Source organism: Cebus imitator, unplaced genomic scaffold (assembly GCF_001604975.1).
Source record: "Cebus imitator isolate Cc_AM_T3 unplaced genomic scaffold, Cebus_imitator-1.0 Scaffold674, whole genome shotgun sequence".
NCBI lineage: Eukaryota > Metazoa > Chordata > Mammalia > Primates > Cebidae > Cebus > Cebus imitator.
This window is the reverse complement of record NW_016107989.1, coordinates 342,006-368,149: the sequence shown is the minus strand read 5'-3', so window position 1 is coordinate 368,149 and position 26,144 is coordinate 342,006. Positions and strand designations below refer to the sequence as shown.

General features: G+C 40.8%; 1 protein-coding gene across 1 annotated transcript in view; it reads left to right on the top strand.

Annotated features, from left to right (window-relative positions):
* LOC108295990 (catenin delta-2) overlaps window positions 1–26,144 on the top strand; it is a 688,803-nt gene that overhangs the window by 333,092 nt on the left and 329,567 nt on the right. Inside the window, exons 5-6 of the mRNA XM_017518360.2 lie at window positions 11,257–11,429; window positions 23,549–24,107. Coding sequence (XP_017373849.2) covers window positions 11,257–11,429; window positions 23,549–24,107 — 732 coding nt within the window. The remainder of the gene's footprint in view (window positions 1–11,256; window positions 11,430–23,548; window positions 24,108–26,144) is intronic.

Here is a 26,144-nt window from a genome sequence, read left to right as displayed (position 1 = left end):
TAATGTATAATGTGACTGGAACTGCCTTGGACCAAGTACTTTATTTAATCTATGCTTCCTTTTAGATATAAACTCAGAAATATAATGTCTTAGCCAGTGATTCACAAAAATGTTGTCAGTCAAAATAAGAAATAGTAAGGACAACCTGGAAAAAAATAATGCATATGTTTAACCACAGATTGTTAATTTGTTTAAATATCGTATCTTGCAGTAGTAATTATTTCTTTCTGTAGCATATTAACGAATTGAAATTCTGTCATAGTTTAAAAATTCCATTATTCAGTAGGAAGAAAATCTTAAGAACTAATATATTATGAGTGTTATGGTAAAAAAAAAAGTACATATTATTCTGAGTTTTCAAATCCAAATATATTTTTAAAACTCAGGAATCAATCATATATGTTACCATCCTAAGCAGGTAAAATCAAACTAGAGTAATCATACATAGTTTAACAGAGGTGAATATATTATTCACTGTTGACTTACAGTCTTATTTTATTTCAATTACTGTGAATATACTTAATTCACAAGAGATGTTTGAGAGATCAGGTTACTTAAAGGCTATGAAACCGAATTCCATATGCTCTCATGTGATAATAATAGTAAAAGGAGAGGCATCCTTGTGAAGTGAATGTTTTCATAATTCCTGGTAAGCATGACACCAAAAAATGCAGAAGAGGTCATAGGAGAGTAAATTTTTCCTGAAAATTATAGTGATCAAAATGGTAAAGTCCATTTGGAATCTATTAATCAAATTGGCTCAAAAAATAGAAATCACAGTCAGGGAAAAAGGGCTGCTTTCTGTTTTGCTTTCTATTATGTGGAAACCATGTCGTCAGATGGACCCAACAGGATGGAAAACCTCCCTTACCCTAGAGGTGCCTAGCCTTAGGGACCCCACATCCTGGAAATGTGTCTATTTGAGTCAGTTGAGCTATCCTAATTGTTCATTCCCTATGAAATCACTTGATCATATGCTCTTTGGTCCAAGTTTTTAAAATACAGGCACGACTGTTCTTTCCAGAGGTTTGTCGTGGTGTCCAGGTCTAAAGTTGGCTGATGCTGCCATTCCTTTTCAAATTCAGTTACACCCACTTTCTCCCTACCTTGGGTGTATGAGACTAATGGGAGGTTAGCAGTGGCAAAAATGGAAGGTGAGGGCAAAAGCTGAGGGAAAACACACAGGTGGCCCACAGGGAATAATAAAACCCTTCAGGAAGCTATAATTGTCCTCCCTTCTAGACGGTATCCCTACCTGTTTCTCAGCTAGTGTTTAAGTGTTGAATTTCTTTTTTTTTTTTTTTTTGACACAGAGTCCTGCTCTGGCACCCAGACTGGAGTGCAGTGACACAATCTCATCTCACTGCATCCTCTGTCTTCTGGGTTTTTTAAGTGATTCCTCTGCCTCAGCCTCCTGAGTAGGTGGGATTAAAGGCATGAGCCACTGTGCCTGGACTAATTTCTTTTTCTTTGATTTCACTTAGATTTCCTTCTATCATGTAGACATTTAAGAAGCATGTTATACCTTCTCTAACAAGGTCGCCAGCTCAGAGGCAAACCTAAGAATTTAAGGAATAGGCAAAGGCATCAAGTAAGACGAGCTCTTTAACCATACACTTAATAAAGAAAACAATGCAAGTTTCTCATTAAAGCCATCATTCCCACTTGGGTTATCAGGATGTTCTGGGATCAGGCACAATGCGTGTAGAACCTGGTGGGAATTTCCTGGTCTTGAAATTGTCAAGGCATTTTAGATGCCCAGAACATAAATATGAGGATTAGATGAAACCTGGTGAAAGTGAGGACAGTGTCAGAACTGCCAGAGCTGCCACAGGTATGAGAAAAGGCAAAGAGGCTGCCACCCCCAGTGAGAAAGCCTTAGAATAAGCAGACTTTTCCCCAACAAGGCAGTGGAAGGAGAGGACTCTCCCGGTAACACATTATGAAGATGTCTTGAGGGAGTCTCCCAAAAGCTAACACATATGAATACTGGCCAGGTACAGTGGCTCATAACTGCAGTCCCAGCACTTTGGGAGGCCAAGGTGGGCAGAACAGTTGAGGTCAGTAGTTCCAGACCAGCCTGGCCAACATGGCGAAACTCCGTCTCTACAAAAAATTAGCTGGGCGTGGTGGGACATGCCTGTAATCCCAGCTGCTTGGGAGGCTAAGGCAGGAGAATCACTTGAACCTGGGAAGTGTAGATTGCAGTGAGCCAAGATTGTGCCACTGCACTTTAGCAGTTTGGGCAATAGAGCCAGACTCTGTCCCAAAAAAAAAAAAAAAAATACTGATAGTGATCAAACAATAAAGCACTGGAACAGTAACTGATGTAACCACTCTTACTGTACAGGTTTTTTATTATATCACTGTAGGCACAGGTAGATGTCCCAGTCATTTATTTTGTTAAATGTATGTCTTAAGCACTTATTAATGGCTGGAACAAAAGATCTCTGTCCTTGTGGCGTTTATATTCTACTCAGAAAAGGCCAAAGCCAACCTTTTCAATACTGAAAGGCCAGATCAATAATGGCTTTGCAGAAGGACAAAGCCAGGTCAGCAGTAGAGTAGAGCAGCTTTTCTCAAGGTATACTTGGGAATTCTCAGCTCTTCATGGCCGCTGATGGGGACTTTCAAAGTCAAAAGGTGTTCATAATAATACTAAGAGATACTTGCTTTCCCATGCTTTTTCTCACATGAATGTTGGTGAAGATTTCCAGAGACTACATGGCATGTGACAGCATTATGTCCCTGACGGCTCCGGGAACATCTGCTACATATTCTTGTATTGGAAACATTTTAAGTGACTACCATTATATATAACCCAGATAAAATAAAACTCTTTGGAGTCCTCTATAATTTTGAGGGTTAAGAGACCAAGAGTTCTGACGACCACTAGGATAAAGAATGATGGCCAGGAAATCCTCTATTGTGAAAAGACATTGAATCAGGGACCTGAACGAAATGCACGAGGAAGCCATGCAGATCATGCGGGAACGTGTGATGTGTGGCGAATCAAAAGCTGGTTCTTTAAACTCCTATGTTCCCATTCACAAATTGTAGTGTTTTCTGAATTTTACTTTTAAAATTTATTTTCTTCAAAACTGACTTGTATTAATGTTTTACTTCTTTTCACAAGTATTGATAGTGAAAAATAGGAATATATCAGATCCTTAGACTATTTATGAAGAAATATATAATGTTTTTCTTTTCCTGGTGCTACATTAATTTTTAATGACAAATAATCTAAAGACAAAACTTTGTAATAGTTGAGAATTGGAGTGAACAATGAAAATAACAGTATCATGTGCAATCTCATTCACGATAAAATTATTTTGGTATACATTCCAAGCTATAGTTATACATTTGAAAATTATTTTTATGATAAATGTCAGTTTGTTCATGTCTTCCATTTTACACCATTGTAAAGAAACTGAGTGACCTTGCAGCCATAGAAAAGAATGAGTTCCTGTCCTTTTTAGGGACGTGATAAGGCTGGCAACCATCATTCTCAGCAAACTTCTCACAGGAACAGAAAACCAAACACCGAATGTTCTCACGCATAAGTAGGAGTTGAACAATGAGAACACATGGATACAGGGAAGGGAACATCACACACTGGGGCCCATTGTAGGGTGGGAGGAAGGGGGATGGAGAACATTAGGACACATACCTAATGCGTGTAGGATTTAAAACCTAGATGATGGGTTGATGGATTCCAGAAACCACCATTGCACATGTAAACCTATGTAACAAATCTGTACATTCTACACATGTATCCCAGAATGTAAAGTAAAATAAAATTTTAAAAAAAGAAAAGAAGTTGAGTGACTTGCTATGTAGTATGAACACTTGACCAATCCGAGATGTATCCATCCTCAGTAGTCAAACTTGGAAAAGCATACTAATTAAGCCAAGAACACTGGTTAAGCCTAACTCAGTTTAAAAACTAAATGGGTACTTCCGTATTCCTGGGACTGTTAACGTTTTAATTTTCATGTGAAGCATTACACGTTGAAACCAACTGACCAGATGAAATGGATATTCTGGAGACAGAGGCTTGGAAATGAAATTTAAAAACGTACCTGCCCATAGAACAAGCACATCAACTCTGAAGCTGTCTTGCATAACAAGCCCCATGGGCTTTTTCTCTCAGTTAATTTTTGGAATGGCTGATGCACTAAAGCACTATATTCAAGGAAGCTCCTCAGAGAAACTCCTCCTAATGAGCTTTATAAGTTACTAATGAACATCAGGAGAAAGCAACCACTTTATCACCAGTAGCTACATCTTATTCTAAGTAAATTTGTAAATTGGCAAGTTCTGCCAGAACCCATAAAGGAGAAAATGCTGCTACAAATGAAAAATGAAATCATTATTAGGGAAAGTTAAACAGAATATTTTTATTCTGCAGAGTCAAGTCTGACCAAAGTGCTTTGAACCTATTTAAAGCAGTTCAATAATTTTAGAAATAATAACAATTTTTCTCATTGATTTTGTAATTACCCGTAACCCTTCTGTACATAAATTCTACCATCTGTTTCCTTTATTCTTACTTAATATTTTCTATTAAAATATTTTCCCTTTATTTGATGTTGATCTAAGAATTCACTCTTACTTAAAATGATACTTCTCCTTCAAATTGTTCTTAATCTTCCACAAAGATTTGGTAGCAAGAGGGTGGAAATGAATTATAATAGCCTGTTAGATATGGTATGATTATTTTTCATGAGCAACATAAAAATGTATTTTAAATCATTTTGAAATAATCCATTTAGCCTAAGAATAAATAAAGAATGTTTCTGCACTTTCTGACAATCAACAATTTAAACAAAGCATCCACTGTGAGGTGTCCAGTCTTGAACTTACCCATTTCAATGTATGTGTTTATGATTCTTTTGCTTAATCTGCATTAAGAGCCTCACAAAACATTCTTTGAGTTCCTCTTCAAGCTATTGCTTAGTTCTATTCACTTTTCATCGAATACATTTTTGTTAATGGCAAAATAATTCTTTGGAATTAAATTGATAAATTCTACCCCTTAGAGACCTTGTCTTCTTTTTGTAGCTTCGTCTTCTACTACTGATGACTTTGACAGCTATGCCACTATTTTACAATTATATTTACATGTAATCAAAATTTGATCTTGGAAATTATTTAGAACCCAAAAAGATTGTTTTTCAGATTCTGCTTGAACCAATATTAAAATCAAGCCCAGATTCCCTTCCTAGCTGTACAAATTCCCACCATCTCCTCAAACTCTATAACTGAAAAATGTATTTCTGGGCTCGTTCGTCCCCATTCAGTCCCTAACACATGTGCCTTCTGCCGGTCCTTCCCTTAGGAATACAATAGGATAGGAGTTGCTGCTTTTCCATACTCATTATTTGTCGCGTTCTTGGACTGATGCTCAACTGAAACAGACCAGAATTAGTGCCTCCCAATCAATCACCTCACACTGTAGACACAGATGTGCCCCTGGGTATGCCAGTGCCATGCTGCCTGACGGATTGCTGGGAAGAACTTACTCCGTGCTCTGGGAAACTCCCACCCACCCAGTGCAGTGTGGGTGGCATTGTCCTTCCAGTGAATGGGTGAAGTGGTTGAGTCATTTTTGACTCTCCTTCACTTCGTGTTCCCTTAGTCACTAATTCTGATGAAGTTCTCTTTGAAAATATCTCTTAAATGTGCACCTTTCTCTCCATACCCAATGCTGCCCCTTCCCCAGTGAAAATGTCCTCAATTACTGCCAATTTCCTTTCCCTGTACTGGAAGAGACTCCTGGTCGCTATTCTCCCTGGCGTCTCAATGATGTCCTGCTGCCATCACCTTACACGTCTAGAATCTCTGCTTTCTTTCATTCCTCCTTCCCAAGATCCTGTTGTTAACACTGTGCACATTTGTCTTAAATAATGAAAATTTCTCAGAGTCTGTTCTCTTCAGGGTGATAAGATAGCATGATGGGTGCAGGGTTCGTTTTCCCTGTGCAATCAGGCATCACCAGGGCAGGCTGCTTGGAGGAGGTGACATTTAAGTAGCACTTTAAGTTTGAGAATGAGTTTTGAGGTTGATGAAGAAAAGAATTTCAGACTAAGGAAACAGAGAACTGTCTCTAAGTGCCAAAAGACTTTAATTTCTCATCTGTTTACTCTGACATTAGTTTTGTTGTTGTTTTATTGCATTCAGACCATTTGAATGAGCTATGCCTTGTATGTCTTGTCTTGTTTGTAAGGTGCAAGCCGGCAGGTTGTTGAAAGAAAACATGAGTGATGTGTGGGACAGTCTTGCAATAAGGTTTTCAAGACCAAAAAAATCCCAGTGAAGGTTTTATTATTGTCCAACCTTGTGGATATGCAATTAGATAATCAGATAATAATAACAATAACTGATATTCCTGTAGCAGTTTAAATTTTTCCAAGCCTGTGCACTTCCATGATCTTATTAAATGTTCAAGTTTGGAAAGATTCAAATTTGTAGAGACAAAATCATGAAGTGCGGTTACGAATACACACTCTGAAGCCAAGCCCAGGCCCACCAGTAGCTGTGAGGTCTCAGTTAGCGGATCCCTCAGTTCCCTCAACATCAGTGGGAGTGGTTGTACCTTCCTCGCTTAGATGTCATTAAAATTCAATGAGTTCGTAGATGGAAACTGCTCAGGACAGTCCTTGGAACTTCATAAGTACTCAGAAAAGGTTAACTGATCATTACTGTCACTGTCATTATCATATTTGTCATCATCATCTATGGTAGTATAAATATGAAGATGGGCTAGAGCCCAGGTCTGCTGACATCCAGTCTTCAATTTTTTTCAACACACATGCAGATACTCCATTAGTGTGGTTGTGACTCATAGAATAACTTGGAAATGCCACATTGTAGACCTATGTCCTCTTCTTTATTATTACAAAGTATATACTTCAATTGAAGATCTCCTATATTCTGAGGCAGATGTTCAGCTAAAGCAGGAAAATATTAGCAATTCCACATAAAGTCTCTTCAAAACTGTGCAGACAGAACAAGTGCACCTAATCATGGAAACTCTCAAATATTCAGCTAATCTGATCAGAAGCAGCTGGCTATTTTGTGTCTGTGTTATATAGTGTCTGTGTTGATATGACCTATAAGTGGGTCTGAACTTAATGCAGAAAATTAACATTTCAACCTCCACATCTTCCGAGATTGATTTTGTCCCACTCGCAGTGGACAGTGAGTTTCCTCTAACCAGCACCTGGAATCTGTAAGCAGCAGTTCACTGGAGAAGTACCAAAATCTGAGGCATGAAGATTTCTCCTGCAAATAAGTGGATTTCTGTTGACACAGGACTTTTTCAACCTTAAACTGCTGACATGTATATATGACTTAAAGAGACAGTGCTTTGATGTTAAACAACAACAACTTTTGGACTTGGAGACAGAAGATAAAGGTCCACGCCCCTTCTTCATGTTACCATGTGTGTGACACTGGCTGACAATGTAACTGCTCTCTGCCTCTGCTTGTACTTCTAGGAAAAATGAAGATCACACAGTTTTTTTTCACAGGTTGCTGTATAGTCTCTAACTAATTCTTATACGTGAAAACATATTGAGACATTGGTGTTATACTCAAGATCCTTGCTTCATGTATCCTCCTAGGATTCATGGGATCAACTTTGTAGTTCCCTTGGAATTTCTTCTCTCTTTCCAGTTAAGACTAATCGGTTTTGTTCAGAACAAAGACAGAAAACTGTCATAAGCATTATCAATTTATCAGGAAATGGTTTCACCTCCTCTTCCTGGCTCACAGGGTGATTCATTTTGAGAAAACCCTTGGGCTCAGTTCTGAAGACTGACCCATCATGGAGAAGGGACAGAATGGTCAAAGAAGCCACTGTGACCAGGTCAGTGTCTTGAAGGCCACCTGGAGCATGGCTTCTGCTTTCTGTGGCCAAGAAGGACATGATGATCCACTGCTGCTCACAGTTTAGATGTCGTCCGGAAATCATTTCATGAAAGACAATATCTTGTTTCCCTGGGCCCAGTCTCTTTCTCTTCCTCTACCATTTCTTCCCATATTACTCCCCATCCTTCAGCTCATATATTCCATAGGTTCAGGACTGCAGCCTAGTTTTACCTCTAGCCTAAGGAAGGCTTGATAAAAAGTCAAAAGTTCTGGCCAAAAAAAAAATCATAATTTAAAGCCTAAAGCTATAAATGCTGTTTAAATCCTCGGCAAATTTGTATTTTCTGCCCCAATGCACAGTACTATTAACAAAGCTAATCGAAAGTTAGTTACATGCAAATTGTGCTTTCGTTATAAAGTAATTAAGAATTGTCCTAAAATTTTAACCTGTTTCATATATTCATATGTCTATGCTCTCTAAAATGTGAATGCCTAAATGACACTGACTTAAAACCTAGTGAGCAATGGAAAAGGATCATTCTAAAATGCCTGCATGGTTTTGGCTATTGTCCTGACAGTTCTGTCTTTGCCAGGTGATATGTCAGTGTTGTAACATTCTGATACATTGCTCATTGTTGCAATTATTTTGTCAGAGTACATCTAGGTTTCAGTGCTTGATAAGTGTGAATAATGTGACTGAAAATCTTTAGTTTTCACTGAGTACTGATCAAATACACAACTAATTCTATTAAAGATGAACAGATTTCATTATTCTATCATATATATTCTGGGAGCAAGTAAACCATATTTTTAATTGAAATTCTTTTGAAAAGGGACTTTACATTGTCATTAGAAGATCCTGTGCAGACAGCATTTGTAAGTTTCTGGAGATGATCGTTTGAGTGTATTCAGAATATACAAAGTTTTTTAACTTGCTAACTATATACTTTAAAAAGTTCATCAAAGCAATTCCCACAATCTCTTTTAAGGACAAATAATGAGGATATGCAACTATCTGTTTTAAGATAATGCCAAATGACTTACATGAAATTAAAGATTTTATGTTTATTTTATTTACATCATTCTGTTGATATTTCCAAACGTCTGTGCACTGTCATTGTATCTGCTTTAGCCTTCCTTGCCCTTGAGATGCATTACTATCTCAAGGTGGGAGGGGAGTGTGGCCAGTGCAAGCCATTGTGCCCAGGTAGACTGTACAAAAAAGAAAGAGCTAAGAAAGGCTTTGTGGGTAGCCCCCTGGCCTGCCCACCATGGCGACCACCCAACCGAAAGGGCCTTTGCTTTTCTGCCATAGCTCACTCCTACCATTCCGCTGTGACCTTCCAGAGGGACCACGGGTAAATCCCTTAGCCACAGTTGTCACTGTCTTCCCAGTGCCCACCTTCTTCTCCTCCACTTTACTGACAGTCTCCTGGCAGCTTCCATAGCATAATGGAGACAATATGTTACTGACACCCAGAATAAAACTCTAAATGCATCTCCCCTCAGAGACTTCCTTATATTCAGTGATTAGTCCTATAATACGATCAGGATGGAATAAATGATTTTTTTTCCATGCTATTGGAACCTTTACCATCTGGTACATACTGTTTTCTCAGGACTGGGTTTCCTAAATTAAAAGTAAAGAGGCTGGACATGGTGGCTCACACCTGTAATCCTAGAACTTTGGGATGCTGAGGCAGGCAGATCACGAGGTCAGGGGTTTGAGACCAGCCTGGCCAACATGATGAAGCCCTGTCTCTACTAAAAATACAAAAATTAGCTGGACATGGTGGTGCACGCCTATAGTCCCAGCTACTCGGGGGGCTGAGGCAGGAGAATCACATGAACCCTGGAGGCAGAGGCTGCAGTGAGCCTAGACTATGCCATTGCACTCTAGCCTGGGTGACAGAGCAAGACTCGATCAAACACAAAAAAAGTAAAGGGATTGTGACCATCCTTTTGTTATGCCCTTTATGATTAACTTGTGGCTGGATGAAAACACTTTTATTTCCTTGCTTACCTTTTTTTCCAGAAACTGCATAGATTCGAAAATAATTGTACTAGCTAATTGGCATATTATTCAATATGACATATTGATGAAAATTTATCTTCATGTTGTTTCAAATTTCCATCAGAAAATTAGAGGGAATGGAGAGCTTTAAGTGCCAAAGATTTTATGAACCAATGTTACTTAAAAGAGGATTCATTATTTTTATGCACAGGTGATCCACATCATGTTACCTCTAGTGTCTCATTTGAAATATAAAGTCATGTTACATTCTTAAAAATAAAAAATAAGGAACTTGAAATTTGGTCATACTTATGAGAAGGGATACTATTGTCTAAAACAGCCAAAGAGGAGGATCTAGAATGATTTCATGATTATGCTGCAGTCTGTGTGTATACTATTACACTCCATTGAAAGGTGACTTTGTTCTATGGTGCAAAGAGACAGGGGTAAACTTGTATTGCTAAGTTCTTGCCACTAACACACTCTTCTTGTCTGAGTCCCCTCTTAAACACACGCAATGGGAAAGTAGCAAGCACATTCAGGCTCCTCCATACTTACTTGATCCCCAAAGAGAGTATTCAATTCTATCAAATAAAATGTGTTTAAAAAAAAAAATGGGAAAATGTTTGCAAGGATCTCATCTAAATAGAATATAAGAAAACAAAACAGAATTTCATATGCAGCATATAATTAAATAAGACTAGAACCTGATTCTTCATCCCTTATAATATCAGCTACATTCGTGGTACCAATTAAATGCTGTGTCTTGTCTTTGTTCTCCTATTGTGCATTGCTGTGTTGGTGAAGGTAACTAGTCATTGGAGATTATGTGAGACGACAGTTAATTCCACACTGTACAAAGAGCTATTAATATTTTAAACACTGTCTACCCTTCAGGCACTGAGGTATTACATCACTATTTATACAATAGAATTTGTTGGTGATTGGAAGGTTTTGATTGTTTTAGCATCTCGATCATTAAGTAGGAATATAATTATGTTAGCAAAATTAACAGGTACCAAAAAGTAGACTTTTACATTATTTCATGTTTCTGATATTGTCTGATCCCAAAATAACTACTTGATTAACTAATTTGTCTCATAAGAAATGTCTCTATGTAGGTCAGGATGAGATCATTTGAAAAATCCACTCCTTTGAGAACTTTTAAACCACCAGCACCAAAAAAAAAAAAACCTCATTTGAGAGCTGGAGTCGAATTATATGGTCATTTTAGTTCTCAGAATTTTAAGCGTGGATGGCTGGAATCATGTGCATGTGATAATTCTAGGCTACTCTCAATAAATAATACATGTCATTTCTGCTTCACTGAGACTGTCACTGACTGCTCTAAATGACTTTCAATGCAGGGCCCAGCCTGCTCTCCCAGAGTGCACTTCAGCTCAATTCCAAACCTGAAGGGTCTTTCCAGTATCCGGCCAGCTACCATAGCAACCAGACCCTGGCCTTGGGGGAAACCACCCCTTCACAGCTCCCGGCCCGAGGCACACAAGCCCGAGCTGCGGGCCAGAGCTTCAGCCAGGTAGGTACCCAGTGCTGTGTGGTATCAGTGGACTCCAAGGGGACAGGTGGGGAACGGGCATGCAGGGGATGTGAGATCCAGCCCGCATTTTCATAGGTGTGTCCCTCAACTTGAGGGAAGATGCCCTTTGGTGCTGTGAACGAAGGAAGGAAATAATAAAACATGATTATGGAGTCATGCTAAATTCTAAACATTTCCTTTAGAAATACCTGTGTGTTGTTCATGCTATACCTGTCTTGTATATGTTTCCCTGTGTGACTATGTCAGTGTGAGTCTAGTTACTCTTTCTGGGTCTATATGTGATATAAATATGACACACATTCTGAGTTTGTGAGTGTACTCAGAAAAAATACTGAGTATTTTGTCTCCTAAAAAAAGCATGGGATTTTTCTTTGGGGTTTTTGATTTTAATATTAAGAAACATACTATAAGCGTGTAATCAGGTAAACAGAACTGTTTGGAAAATAATTGTGATGAGTTTAGCTACAGTGACATTTTGTGAGGCCTGATTTTTAAATGTGCCTTCTATTGTTTATTTAAGGCATATGCTTGATCGTATAGTTTCACTGCACAAACACATTAGCTGCAGTTAAAACCAACTCTGTAAAAAGAAGCAGCTACCAATCTGGAAGTGATTTTTTTTTTCAAGAAAGATGTAAATGTTATTATATATAAAGGGAGGAGAGAGAGCACGCACATATTTTGGCTTTTATAATTTTGAGATACAAGACATATTGGATCATCCCACCAGAGTTAATTTATTGGAAGGCTGTCTTGTTTTAAGCTTATTTTCAGCAACATGAGCCCTTTTAACCTCTGTGCTTTTGTTTCTGGAATGAAGAGCTGCGAGCCCCACACCACGTTTTCAGCTGACAAAGTTAGTTTCAGCCCTTATGCACTTACTGAATGTTCTGAAATGTTCACTACGCACCACTGGCTCTGTAACCCCTGAGCCCGTCTCTTTCACCAATGTATTGATGTTATCCATCCATGCATCACTCTAACTAAACTGAAAGCTACTTGAGGGCAGGACTTTTTTCATCTTCATATCAGTAGTGCCTGGCAGGCCACATGTCCCCAAGAAATGAATGCAGAGGTGAGAGGCAAAGAGGGTTAAAACAGCCTGGTATGTTATGGGCACTACTGTGTGCCCATTTATGTGACATTAACATTATTGAAGCAGGAACTGAAAGTTTATTTGGATTTCCACTACTAAAATTAAATGATTATGCCAGAAACCATTTTGAAAATGCAATTACCTTCTTCCAGCAACATCCTTGTTCATCAGTGGCTTTGCGAGTTTTGCCTTCTCACAATGCTGAATGATAGGGATATGGGTAAGAGGAACTGATCAAACATTTCACTGAGATGAAGGGCCTGTCCCTCCACCCATATTCCACTTTGCTTTAAAGTTTAATCAGAAAGGGTTACTAAGTTATAAAATCATCAAAGCTCTATATTTGAAGTCATCAGAGTTATAGTTTCGAAGACATCGATAAATGTCAATGTTCAAAGATACAACTTAAGCTTGGGGAAAGGTTACTGGTAGACTCACTTACCTGGTAGTGGGTAGGATGCACAGGTCTGAATATTCAAACCAGAACTTGAAATGTTCTAATTTGCTCTGCTAACAGAAGGGAAGCCATTGTGGAATATCTGAACTCTCATTTATTTAGCTCAGTGGTAGATACTGGTACCATGATTTACTTCAGCCGTGTGCTGAAGTATGAAAGCCATGCTTATTGAATATTCTGTAGGGCCTGTGGCTTCAATGTAATGTCAGAGAAACGTTCAACAAATAAGCCAGCATTTTCACTCTGCTTTTAGTGCCATAACCCTTGAGAGAAGGGAGGCCGCATTCCATTCCAATAATAACACTATTGTTCACATCCTTCTATTTCAATGGTTTTTCAAAGTGTGTGATTCCTTCTTTTCAAAAGTCTTATCTGTGTTAAATCTTATTCCTTCAAGGCTAGGTTAATTTTTAGAATATCCTGTAATCATAAATTGCTATGAGGGCTAATGCAATTCAAATTCTGGCTAATGATGTCAGGCCAAGCAAGTATGGTCAGTAATCAATCAATACAAAAATCTTCTATTTTTTTGTCTAAAAAACTGTAATTCTAAAGTAAAGCAATGATTTTTTTAATCTGGTTCATAAATTTAAATGCAGTTTCAAAGGAGTATTATAAATGCTCAGAGATTCTAATTTCAGTATTTAAAAATATGTATTGAGCATAATAAATACTTATTCAGTGATCATCACCGGGATTTACCACAGGCCCTGATTATATGTGTGTAACCTGCATTCCCCAACTTATCAGCCCAAAAGTCAAACTGTAAGTCACTCAAATTGCCAAAATATTTGTTCTCTGATGCTACTCCAACTAAAATCCTTAAAAATCATTCTTCTGAGACTTAGGATGAGTTCATGGAGCTGGTCCAGAGGACAGAAAGTGGACTATCCTTCTTATCAGATCCCAATGCCATTCTAGAAAGTGACCTGAGCAGATTTATAGATATCCTTTCCACACTGCCAGGACTCTGCTCAGCTGTGCTGCCAGTTCCTGCCCCAGCCTCTAAACAAGTTGTATAGGTCTCTCCTCCACAGCCCCTGCTTCCTCCAGGTCAACCTTCATCTTGGTGTGTCTAGGTTGTGATGCATTCAAGATGTTTATCATGTGCCAATTGATGCCATGAGCCTTTATGCTTGGGATGGAGAAGTGAAGAAGAGAGACATGATCCCAGTCCTTAAGGAACTTCTGTTGTAGCAGCAGGGATGGAAACGCAGAAAACCAACACAGCAAATGAGTAAATTGCACAGTACAGCAGGAAGTGATGGTTTCTATGGGAAGGAAATGGATACAGAATAGGGTAAGCAAGATCCAAAGTGCACGGGGGAGTGCAGCATGAATGGGACCTCGAGGAGACTTTTGGGCAAATACATGGAGAAGAGGAAGGAAGCTATATGGCTCCCTCTGCACAGTAAATGCAGTGGCCCCTGGATGGGGCAGCCCATATGCTGATGGAGCAGCAAGGATGCCAGGGTGGCTACAGTGGGCTGCGGAAGTTGTGAGGTGATGGGAAACCAGCTGGGTCATTGGTAGGATCCCGTCTTTTACAGGGAGTGAAGTAAGGAGCCAGGAGAAAATTTCAAGCAGAGGAACAACATGACCTACCTTATGTGTTACGAGCATCATCTGTCATATAGTAAGTGATATCCTACAGTTAGTTGCACCTAAGTCTGTCTCTTCCTATTAGATTGCCCTGCTGCAAGAGTGAGAACAGTGCAAGACTTATCTCCCTTTCCCTCATAATTGACCCAGGGTTTACCAGATATCCATCAAGTTCTGCCAATGCCAGCCTGATGTTTTATAATTATTCTATACAGGTTTGTGGATGAGTTAGAAGATAAAGAGATTGGCTTTCCTCCAGGTTTTTTCTGCTTCCACTTACATAAAATTTCCATTGGATTATATGAAATGCTAAATATAAAGCTTCTGGAAAAGATGATCCAAAAACCAACTCTAAATATGTTGGTTTTGCCCATGTCCAAACATAAAATGTCTCACCAAGCATTTTGTCCCTCAAACAAAAAAAAAAAAAAAGAAACTACGCAAGAAATATGAAAATACACATCTGTAGACAGAGCGCTGGCAAAGGAGTACACGAGCCTAAAGACTTAAAAATCTTCGCATATTCTCTGGTAGAATTGAACAGTGCCCACAATTGCAATCTTAGGGAAATGACCTACTTGGTGTAAGAAATTAAGAATTGTATGATGATAGTTCTCTAAAATAAAACTGAACAGTGGTAGGTATTCTAGAAAAGCGATACACTTTGAGAAACAAAATTTCCTTTTCTTTTCGATCTGGCTTATCTATTTAATGTTGTGCTGACTTTTATGTCTTAAAAGTCCTCATTAATGCTATATCATAATCATAAATACACCATCTGCTCACTTCTTTCAGAGGGAAATGTGTTCATTGTGTTTAGAACATTGCTTATTGGTGCACACTCATGTCAGGTGGATGTGAAGGCCAAGGGGGTGGGGAAGTTGAAGGCAGAATAAGGTTCCCTGTAAACACCTATGTCCTGAGTGTTGAATAAAAAGGGTGGTTGGCTGGGCACAGTGGAGCACGCCTATAATCTCAGCACCTTGGGAGGCCGAGGCAGGTGGATCACGTGGTCAGGAGTTTGAGACCATCCTGGCTAACACAGGGAAAGCCCACCTCTACTAAAAATACAAAAAATTAGCTGAATGTGGTGGCATGTGTCTGTAATCCCAGCTACTCAGGAGGCTGAGGCAGGAGAATCAATTGAACCCGGGAGGTGGAGGTTGCAGTGAGCCAAGATCACGCCACTGCACTCCAGCCTGGGTGACAGAGCAAGACTCCATCTCAAAAAAAAAAAAAAAAAAAAAAGGTGGTAAAGGCAGCCAATATTACTTCATTCCTGTCTGCTTAATTAGGAAAGAAGTTCTTGGTAGGTAAAACTTGCAGAGAAAAGTCACCAATAATTTTGGAAAACATAAAAATTGCAGAGATTTTTAAAATGTAAATATATACATTATGCAACATTTAGAAGAGAATTCATATTGTTTCACATATTTCCCTTGGCATATTTGCAGACAAGTGGCACAGTATTTGTTTCTAAGATGGTTTTAGGATGACTATCTATTGTGAATCCCCATTCCTTGCTTTGCTTTAAAGTCTTTTCTCTCTATTTTCTCTTTCCAGGATAAGTGTATTTAGTTTGGCTTCAATAATGGAAAGCTTTCTCATTGCAGGGATGGTGTGTGTGTGTTTTGATATAACATTTTCTCTTCCAAGCATATATTTGGGCTATTACGGTTATATTAAATGAGCCTTTTGCTGAAATAAAGTTCTGTGTAGCATATTTTGCCAGTGCTCATGTAGGTTTTAAGAAAGAGTTGCCATCAAAAAATCTCTCATTACCTATTCTTCAAGATAAATTCATAGGATACTTATGTTGTTGTTTTATTTCTTTTTTCTCTATTTTCCTTCCACTGGTAGACCACAGAAATGGCCATATGAACATATGAAATGCTTTTCAGAGCATTTACTGATAATGATCCTAATCAACTTTCATTAAAGAGGGGTCAAAGTGTTGGAAAAATCAGTACCCAAGAATCCAAAAATCAACATCACCATGTGTGCCCTTCTGACTTAGAGACCTGAGGAAGTGAATCCATTGCCACCTCCTCCTAACTGCAGCGGCAGAGATAAAATCGTTTGCAAAATTTCTCTCTCTTGCTTTCTCTCTTGCTCTTTCTCTCCCCCACTCTCAGAATTTTGAGGCCTTTGGGCAGAGAGAAATCAGTGAGGGTGGTTTCTCTTATTGTTTCCAGGGATATCGTTGCTTTTATAGGTCTCTTGACTGGGATGTTCCCATCTGAGGAAAGGACTTTCTTCCAAGTACCTTCGTTTTTCAGTTACTTAAGTTCGGGTTGTTCTGGACGCCACCTTTCAGCATCTGTGGGACATCACCACCAACAGTAGTGATCAAACACAGCCCTTCCTTCCTTACCAACAGTAGTGATCACAGTGGTGATGACTTCAGGGAAGATGTATAAACTGCACATAGGGGCTTATGTCACATATTAGCTTTTACCAAAAGCTTTTAGCAAAACCAGCACCCCTCAAGAGAATCATTAAACAAGGTCCTGGATGATTTCATTTAGCTATTTCCAAAATCAAACTTTTATCACAGTCCCAAGACTTTCTTCCTTTGGAATTAAAGAATGGTGTTCCTTTTTGGAAGACGGTTTGAAAAGAAAATTTTTCAGCATTTTGTGAGCAGGGGTGGGCATGCTCAGGCAAATTCATTACATTCCAGAGAGTAAGTGCAAGGCGCACAAGTTACTTGGGGATATAACTTTGTTCTAATTGCACTATATTTTGGGAGCATTTCCTACAGTACTAAATACAGTTGTTTGCATTTTGGAGTTGGTGATTTCTTCATGTTTCAAAGCTGTGAGAGTAAATGGCCTTGACTGTCTTTGTGCACAAGCCCAAAGCTCTAGACAAAGTTACACTGGGAAAGTGCAGGAATTTCTCAAAACAGTTAATCAGCAGCACAGAGCTGGTATGACCCAGTTACACTACCAGAGTGCTCTCAGTAGAAAGATGACTTCTTTGAAGATGTCATCTTTCAGCCATGCCCTGTTTTTTATTATGCAGGATTGATCCAGCCTTTCTTAACATGGAAGGAGTACATTTTGTCATTGCTTTTACTTTCTCGTGGCCGTATCACAACTTAAACCGCTCTGCATTGAGACAGCTTCCTCACACATGAGCTCCAATTTCTTCCTCCCCCAGTCTGTGGCCACATTCATGTGTTTTTGACTCCTCTGTGGCCCTGGCCCCGTGGCCTGTGGCTTCCTTTGAATGTGCTCCCCAGATGCACCTGTCATAACCCTGTGCTTGCACGCGGGTACTGCTCCCTGCGGTGACCTTAGGTGCCACCGACCAACATTATCCAGGAAAGGAAGGCATCATTAGTAACTAGATTTGCCAGTCTGGTTGTAATCCCAGGAAAATGGAAAGAGATGAATACAGTGGGTGCGGGTGCAGACTGCTGATCCCATTAAGCTGGACTCAGGGAAGCCACAAAACAGGGGCTCCAGCTCTCCATTCCTGACATTGTTGGCCTGGCTGCCCAGCATCCTGGGCAAATATGCCTCCTGTCCCAGAACTGGGGGCCTTGCTGACAATTTAGGGAAATTTGGCAGGTCTAAATGCATCTTCACAGGACTGCTCATAAATCATGGGCCTGCTTATAAAATGTGCTTTTGCTCAGTGACAGGGCTTACTCATGATTGGAAGTCAAGATTCCTCAGAGATTACAGGCTGTCAAGTCTCTTGTTAACTGGATAGAAGCCTTGGGGGGATTTGTTTTGTTTTGTTTGCACTGCTAGATCCCCAAAGAATGAGGATTAGATAAATTTTCAAGCTCTGAGAATTGCCCCCTTATGACTCCTCTGCCATTCCTACCCCCTTCATAGAAGATTCAGCGTGAAAGAATCTGGAAGCAAATGTGCTCAGCACTGAGACCAGTGCCACTCTCTTGTTGAAGAGTGCCATATTCTCAGGGGCTCCTACTTCCCCAAGAACAATGTCATAATTGTGAGCTACATAGTATTCTGCACAAACAAAAATATACTGATAGATCTCCAAAATCACATCAAAGTAAAATACTCCATATAAGGGAAGTATTGAGAACTCTTCAAAAACAAACTCCTTATTTGTACGTGGCACAGACAGGTCAAGCATCCCTGTTTAAATGCAGGGGACCAGCAGTGTTTTGGATTTCAGGTTTTTGGGGGAAGATTTTAGAATACTTGCATATACATAATAAGATATATTGGGGATGAACCCCCCCCAAGTCTAAAGACAAAATTCATTTGTATTTCATATATATCTTACTGCCTGAAGGTAAGTTTATACAACATTTTAAATAATATAGATGAAACAAAGTTTATATTACCTTAAACCCACAGAAAGCAAAGGTGTAGAATTTTCTACTGTGACATTCACATCAGTGCTCAAAATGTTTTGGATTTTTGGATTTCAGATTTTGGATTTTCAGAGTAGGGATGCCCAGCCTGTAGTAGGCGCTTTTAATGGTTTATTGAGTCAGCGAGTAAATTACTGCATCGAACTGGAGTACTGTTAATCAATGGCTGTTAGAATAATGTACGTATTCCCTAACTTCCCATTTCAATATTTTTTCTACTACACTTCGTAAATACATCCTCCCCTTAAGCAGTTCTATAGAATAGGTATAAATGCATCTACAATTACACAAGAGGACTCAATATACCACTAAGTATATACACATATACAATATAATGTAAAAAGTGTGACCTTGAATATATCCTAAACCTGACTCATCTGAAACATATGTATACAGATGAAACAATTTGTAATAGCTTTGATGAGTTAGTGTTCCATATTTTTCTTGAAAATTTTCCATCAGGGAAGCAGGAACTGAACTATATTGAAGGTGCGCCATACTCTGCCCGTTAAAACTATTTAGTCAGAACATCTCCTTGATGGAGTTGCTTATCTGTGAACATCCTGCTTCCTTATTCATTTCTCATAGATGGGTTTCTTATTTTGAAGGGGTGGGAAAGACAAAGTATCCCTCTGGGCTGAGACTGATCCAAACGGCTGAGAATGAAGACCGAGTCAAGAATTGTCTCTGCCAACAGCCTAGATTGGTGACCAAGGTTAGGGCTTAATCTATTCCAAGTATTTCTAACTTTGTTATATCATTTTTTATTTTCAGAGCCACACATCAATAAAAAAAATATTTCAGCCGTCCTTGCATGCACACACACATTTCCAAATATCCCCAGAGAAGCAGTGTGTAGTAGTCTTAAGTTTACACACACACAAAAAAAAGAAACTTTACTTGAATTCTAACTTTTTAAAATTAGATTTGCAGTTTTAGAGTGCTAACATACTTTTAAGGTAGAATTGAACTTTCTGACACTAAAGTGAGTACAATTCTATATGTTTTGAAATGTGTTTCTACTATTTCTAATGAAATGATGGGTAGTAATAAACTATCCTATGATTGTGCAGCAGGCTTGAATGGCAGCCTCAGGTATCCCTAACTGGCTAAGAGTTACTAAATCAAATTAGGTAATGGAAGAAAATGTAAGCACAAAAGTAGAAAGAGGCTCCCCAAATTTTGTTTTTATTCAAATGATGCTACAAAACAAATTTCTCTATTTAGCCAAAGCATTCTTGGGCATTTTTACTCTATAAGCCATTGGAATGGAATATATCACCCCTGGATTATTTATTAGACAACTGTGCTGTTCAAGAAGGTGGCCACTAGTCGCATGTGGCTGTTTAAATTAATTAAAATGACATGTGTACTAAAGTTCCTCAGCTGATTAGCCACATTTCAAGCTGTCAGTTGGCCCATATGTTCAGTGGTGCCATATTGACCAGTACAGATTTAGAACATTCTCTACAGTGTAGAAAGCACTGCTGGTAACTCACCAGTGTAGCTGGTGCTCCTGAGAACACTCTCTAGTTGATGGTGACTTTTTACACAAATGGATTCAGGAGGTCTTTTTGGAATTGCATTTTAGTACATAGTGGACAATACCACTTAACTATCTTAAACAGTATCTAACATTTTATTTTTATTTTTATTTTCTCATGCCAAAATGATTTGCACAATTTCACAAGATCCTGTATTATCTAAAAGACTTTCTAATTGGTTGCTGTAGCTTGTCAAAATGTCTGCAGCTCATGTGGCAGTTCTCGAAACTTCTACAGATTTGGGATCCATTTAGAAAACGTAGGAGACAGTCATATTGAGCACTTAGTACTCCTGACACTAGATGTGCTGACAGGTGACAAGAAAAAGAAAATATTTGTAAAAAGTATTAGGATTTTCACAGGATACATGTTGTTCTAATATTTAGATATTTAATGAATATGACTTAATATTATTCTCATTTACATTTGTATGCTTTAGTTAATACTTATTAAAATTATGCTGTTTGTTAATGGGATCATTAGTGTACTCTAAGGTTGTTTTATTAATATGGCATATCCAAGATATAACAAAATTGTTTTGTTTTGTTGTAAACAGGGAGCAGAGAGTGCTCCTGAGACCTTAGAGAAAGGGTTCTTTCTTCTCATTTTGTTCCTGTGTGAAGGGTTTTCAGAAATTTTTGTCAGACGCTTTTCCATCACTTGCCAGCTGTGTTCTGCATGGCTGAGTGTTACTCAGGCCCCAGTTGATAGGGAACCCCAGTAGAGCTTCAGAAGAAAAATGTCTGCAGCTTAGCAGTAATTCTCAGAGCAGCAGCATCTGCCTGCTCTAGGAGATTGTTAGAAATGCAGACTCTGGGGCCCACTCCAGACCCTCCAAATCCAAGTGTCTTCTAGAGCAGTGTTGGCAAACTTTGACCAGCACTGTAATCACCAGGGGGAGTGCTTGTTAAAATCCGGATCCCTCGGCCCCTCCCCCAGAGCTAAGGTGGGGTATGATTCTGATTTCTCTGACTCATCTAGAATGTTTTTTAATACTGAAAAGACGTTCCACACTGATGCTGCAGCTGCAGGAACAGGGGCCTCCCTTTGAAAACCACTGGTCTAGGGGCAGCTGGGACTCATGTTTGGTTGCAAGTTGAAATCACCTGCTGAGCTTTTCAAAAACACCTGATAGATGGGTCTCACCTTCAGGGATACTGAATTAAACAGCAATGTTAAGCCATGAGTATGGAGATTCTTTTTTTTTNAAAAAAAAAAAAAAGCTACCCTGGAGATTGTAATATACAGCTAGATTTGAGAAGCCCAGTCTATTTAACATACGTTTCATGCTGAGAGCTGCCCACTGGGAGAGAAGCAAAATTGCATCAAAGCTGCCCCTCAGTGACTCTGGATGAAGCTGGACTATTTCTCTGGGGTTCAGAGTAAGCACACCCACATCTGCAGTGTTCGTCCCCCATCCTTCACACATAAGGCCCTCATAGCCTTGAGACTAACTCTAGGAAACATTCCACAAATAATCCTGGTATCTCTACCCTGTTCTAGTTGCTGGAGACACGTCACTGAACAAACTTATGGAGCTTACATTTTACTTTCACTCTAAATGTTAAAATAATTGCTTTATGGGTTGCATGTGTGTTTGTGTGTATCTGAGAATATTTAAAATATATACACCATACATAAATACATATGCATACACATACATACACACTGCATAGAGAATGTCTCTCACCAAAGTGTTTTATCTACCTCCTATGCCAGGCTCCTCCTAATACAGGATTTCAATATTGCTCAATTAACTCCCTCAGCTCTGCACATGAACTTGACATCCCAGCTAAAATTTGGAATGGCTGTGTATGTGCAGATGTAAGTGCCCAGTCTATTATTTGCCACTTGCTATTCCAAAACGGGTGGAGAGGCATAATTGAAACTTTTAATGGCTAGCATCTGTTCAGTCTTCTCTTCCTCCCTTCCCTCCATCTCTCCTGAGTCCTCCTCCCCACTCACCTCCCACCCCTCATTTCAAAACCCTCCTTCCCAGCTTCTCTCCAACTAAGTGTACAATTCTACCCCATTTTCACACCGGTAGGCTCCCCCGGGAAAGCCTGGAAGATCTGAGACCTCCTGCCCAGAAGTGGTTGACAATGTAGTGTTTTCACTGGAATGCAAATTTGTCTCTGGACCAGATTCAGGGAAAGTGCTTTCCCCTCCAACTGTCTCTCCAGCTCCTCCCCAGCCCTTGTTGTCTTTTGTGTTCTTGTAAATAAATGAGAGGCGACTGGCTTTCAGTTTGAAGACACAGCTGCAGGGGGCTCTTAAAGGGAGCTAGAGAGAGAGAGAAAGATGCTGAAAGATTGGGAGCTCAGTGTTAAAATCTAGAAAAGGGAGGTTTTTTTTCGTGTTCTCATTTCCAATTGCTCTGATTCCTCTAGAATTTTTTTTTTTTAATGCTGAAAAGACCAAGCGAATTCATTCTGACTTAATATTTTTCCCTCCGTTTAACTTTTCTTTGTCCAAAAAGAAGAATCCACGCGGCAATAGCGGCAGAATAAACTGTAAGAAGTATGTTTATTCTTGATGTTCTCCAGATAAGTATGAAACTGGACTATTTTCGGAGGCAGAAAGTGTATCCAATGAAATGACCTGAGGCAAGGGTGGGAAGTGGGGACCGAAGAAGATTTACTGCTCGAATTTCTCATTAAAACTAACAGATCTTGATCGCGTCCAGGGAGATCATGATTACCCTGTCGGGGGCCTTTTAAAATCTGTACGTGACTAATGCGATGCTTCTGCTATTCCCGAAATAACTTCGACATGTAAGCGAACACAGGTCTCTTTTGTCAAACGTGACTTCCTTCCAGTAGTCAGCTGGCCTGTGCCAGAGTTGGGACCAGAAACCCGCCCCAGGAGAGGCCGGGGCACAGGTTCGCGTCCCGCCCCGAGCGCAGCTGGGCTCGCCAAGCTGCCGGGCGCCCGCGGTGTCCCGGGTGTCTCCCTGCGCTCGGGCCGGGCTGGGCAGGGTGGGCCGGGTTCTTCTCCCTCGCTAAGTGCGCGTGTTCTCTCCTCTCCCGGGCACAGGGCACGACCAGCCGCGCCGGCCACCTGGCGGGGCCCGAGCCCGCGCCGCCGCCGCCGCCGCCGCCGCGGGAGCCGTTCGCGCCCAGCCTGGGCAGCGCCTTCCACCTGCCCGACGCGCCGCCCGCCTCCGCCGCGCTCTACTACTCCAGCTCCACGCTGCCCGCGCCACCGCGCGGGGGCTCCCCGCTGGCCGCGCCCCAGGGCGGCTCGCCCACCAAGCTGCAGCGCGGCGGCTCGGCCCCCGAGGGCGCCACCTACGCCGCGCCGCGCGGCTCCTCGCCCAAGCAGTCGCCCAGCCGCCTGGCCAAGTCCTACAGCACCAGCTCGCCCATCAACATCGTCGTGTCCTCGGCCGGCCTGTCCCCGATCCGCGTGACCTCGCCCCCCACCGTGCAGTCCACCATCTCCTCCTCGCCCATCCACCAGCTGAGCTCCACCATCGGCACGTACGCCACCCTGTCGCCCACCAAGCGCCTGGTCCACGCGTCCGAGCAGTACAGCAAGCACTCGCAGGAGCTGTATGCCACGGCCACCCTTCAGAGGCCGGGCAGCCTGGCAGGTAAAGGCTCGCTGCCACCTGGCGCGGCTCCCCCGGGCGCGTGGCGGGGGCGCGGGGCCGCAGCCGGGCTCCAGCAGAAGTGAAGCCGGGCGCGCGGTCCGCCAGGTTTGAAGTAGTGGCAGGAGGTAGAGAACTCCAGGGCTTCCCTGGAACAAGTTCAGTGTCTTCCCTGCAGTTTGCCAGTGACTGCTCTTTGGGAGTAATGTGGTGTCTCAATCTCGAACACCTGCCTCACTCTCTCCTCTCCTCTCCTCTCTCTCTGCCCCTCTCCCTGTTCTAAAGACTAAATCATGAAAGTAAGACACATTTAGGAAAACATCCCATAGGCCTGTTGATGGTATCTAGAAAAAAAGCCAAACAAGTAACAGTTGCAGTATGGACAGGGTCACCTGTAAGTTGTCTATGTTTTATTGTGGAAAAAGGAAGGGATTTTCCCAAATTAGACATACAGCTTGCATAGTTTGCAATAGTAGTGGGAAAATAACCAATAATGAATTGCCTTGAATTATGACTTTTGTTTTGGCTTGCATTTATTTAGCTTGCATCTCTGCTAAATTAGACAGTGGGAAAACTAAAGGACTCTCCCGTACCTGCCATTGGATGTACTTGTGTCCGAACACTTGGAACAAAGTCAGCAATGATGCAGTCCCTTTAATTTGTACCTGCTTTATTACAGGGAGGGAGAGGCTGGGCCGGGGGGAGAGAAACCTGCTTTCCTCTGCCAGTTTAGAGGAGGTGACATTTCTGTGGTCGTTATGCCCGTCAGCGACCAGGCTGAGCTGGCGCTTCTCTGCTGTTTAGCACCATATGCTCAGCTTAAACAAGACACCATGATTGAAAGACTAATGTTTTGTCTTCTCAAACACCTGACAACTAACCCGGATTTATTGTGGATTTTTTTTTTCCCTTATAGAAGTATTTGGTAATTGTGTCACTCTAGTAGCAGATGCTACGCTCATATGTTTCCTTTCTTGACACAAATAGATGACTGTGAAGATAAACAGGATAAAAAAGGAACTTGTTGCATGCACGAGGCAGGTAGCCAAGGGCTTCTTTAATTCAGCACAGTAATTACCAGTGTGGACTGGCCTGGCCTAACAGGATGCAGGCTGCGGTGCCGCTGCCTACAAAATTATGCTAGCTAAGTTTACTGAAATGAAAATATTCTCACTCATAGCTTCTCTCTCAAATAGAATTTTTGAGGCAGACAATCATTAGTGCCAACCCAATGTGAGTACCAACATCTCTATGCTGTAGGGACTCAGGAGTAGCGATCTGCTTGGAAGAGCAGGCGAGTAAACATGTACTGAAACTTCATGCGTATGATTTTGTAAAATAAGTTACCAGATCATGTCCAGAAGGGGGAGATGGGAGGAGTTCTTACCAGACTCCATGACGCCCTTCTTAGCCACACCCACCACTGCAGAGAAGAGGAAACTGACGCACTGGTAGTCCAGGTGGCCTTCTAGAGGCCATTTCATTTCTTACACGTACCTCATGAAAGAAATCAGGAGTCTTAGCTTCCAGTGCTTTCTCCCACAGGTGACGTGTGTAGACTTTTGGATGTTCTACTCTATCATTTCAGAAGAAATCGAGAGTGTGGCCATGCAGCTGCAGGTACCTGTGGAGAGGTTAGGGGAGTGTGAATGGAGCAGAGTAGAGCCAACAGCTCCTTCTGTCATTGTGTCTAAGAAGGGGCTGTAAAAGTACTTTGTAAAAATAGCTTATGTTGCTCTTGGGTTGCCCAGGGAAGGTACAAGGGACAAGCTTGATGCTTCTGAGAGATCAGGAGTATTGGAACTCTGAGACCCCTATGTCTGATTTTGTGTGATTGATACCATAAGAGGCACTGTGACGTTGGGAGCTACTTGGTTTGCTAGTTGAAAGAGTACGGTTAGGTCAAGATGGCAAAACACCTTTTGGGATTTCAGGATTGTGATTTTGGAGATTTGTCACTGATGACTAAGAAGGGTGGATATAGGATAGGTAGTGACTTTCACTAATTCACACACTCACACACACACACACACACACACA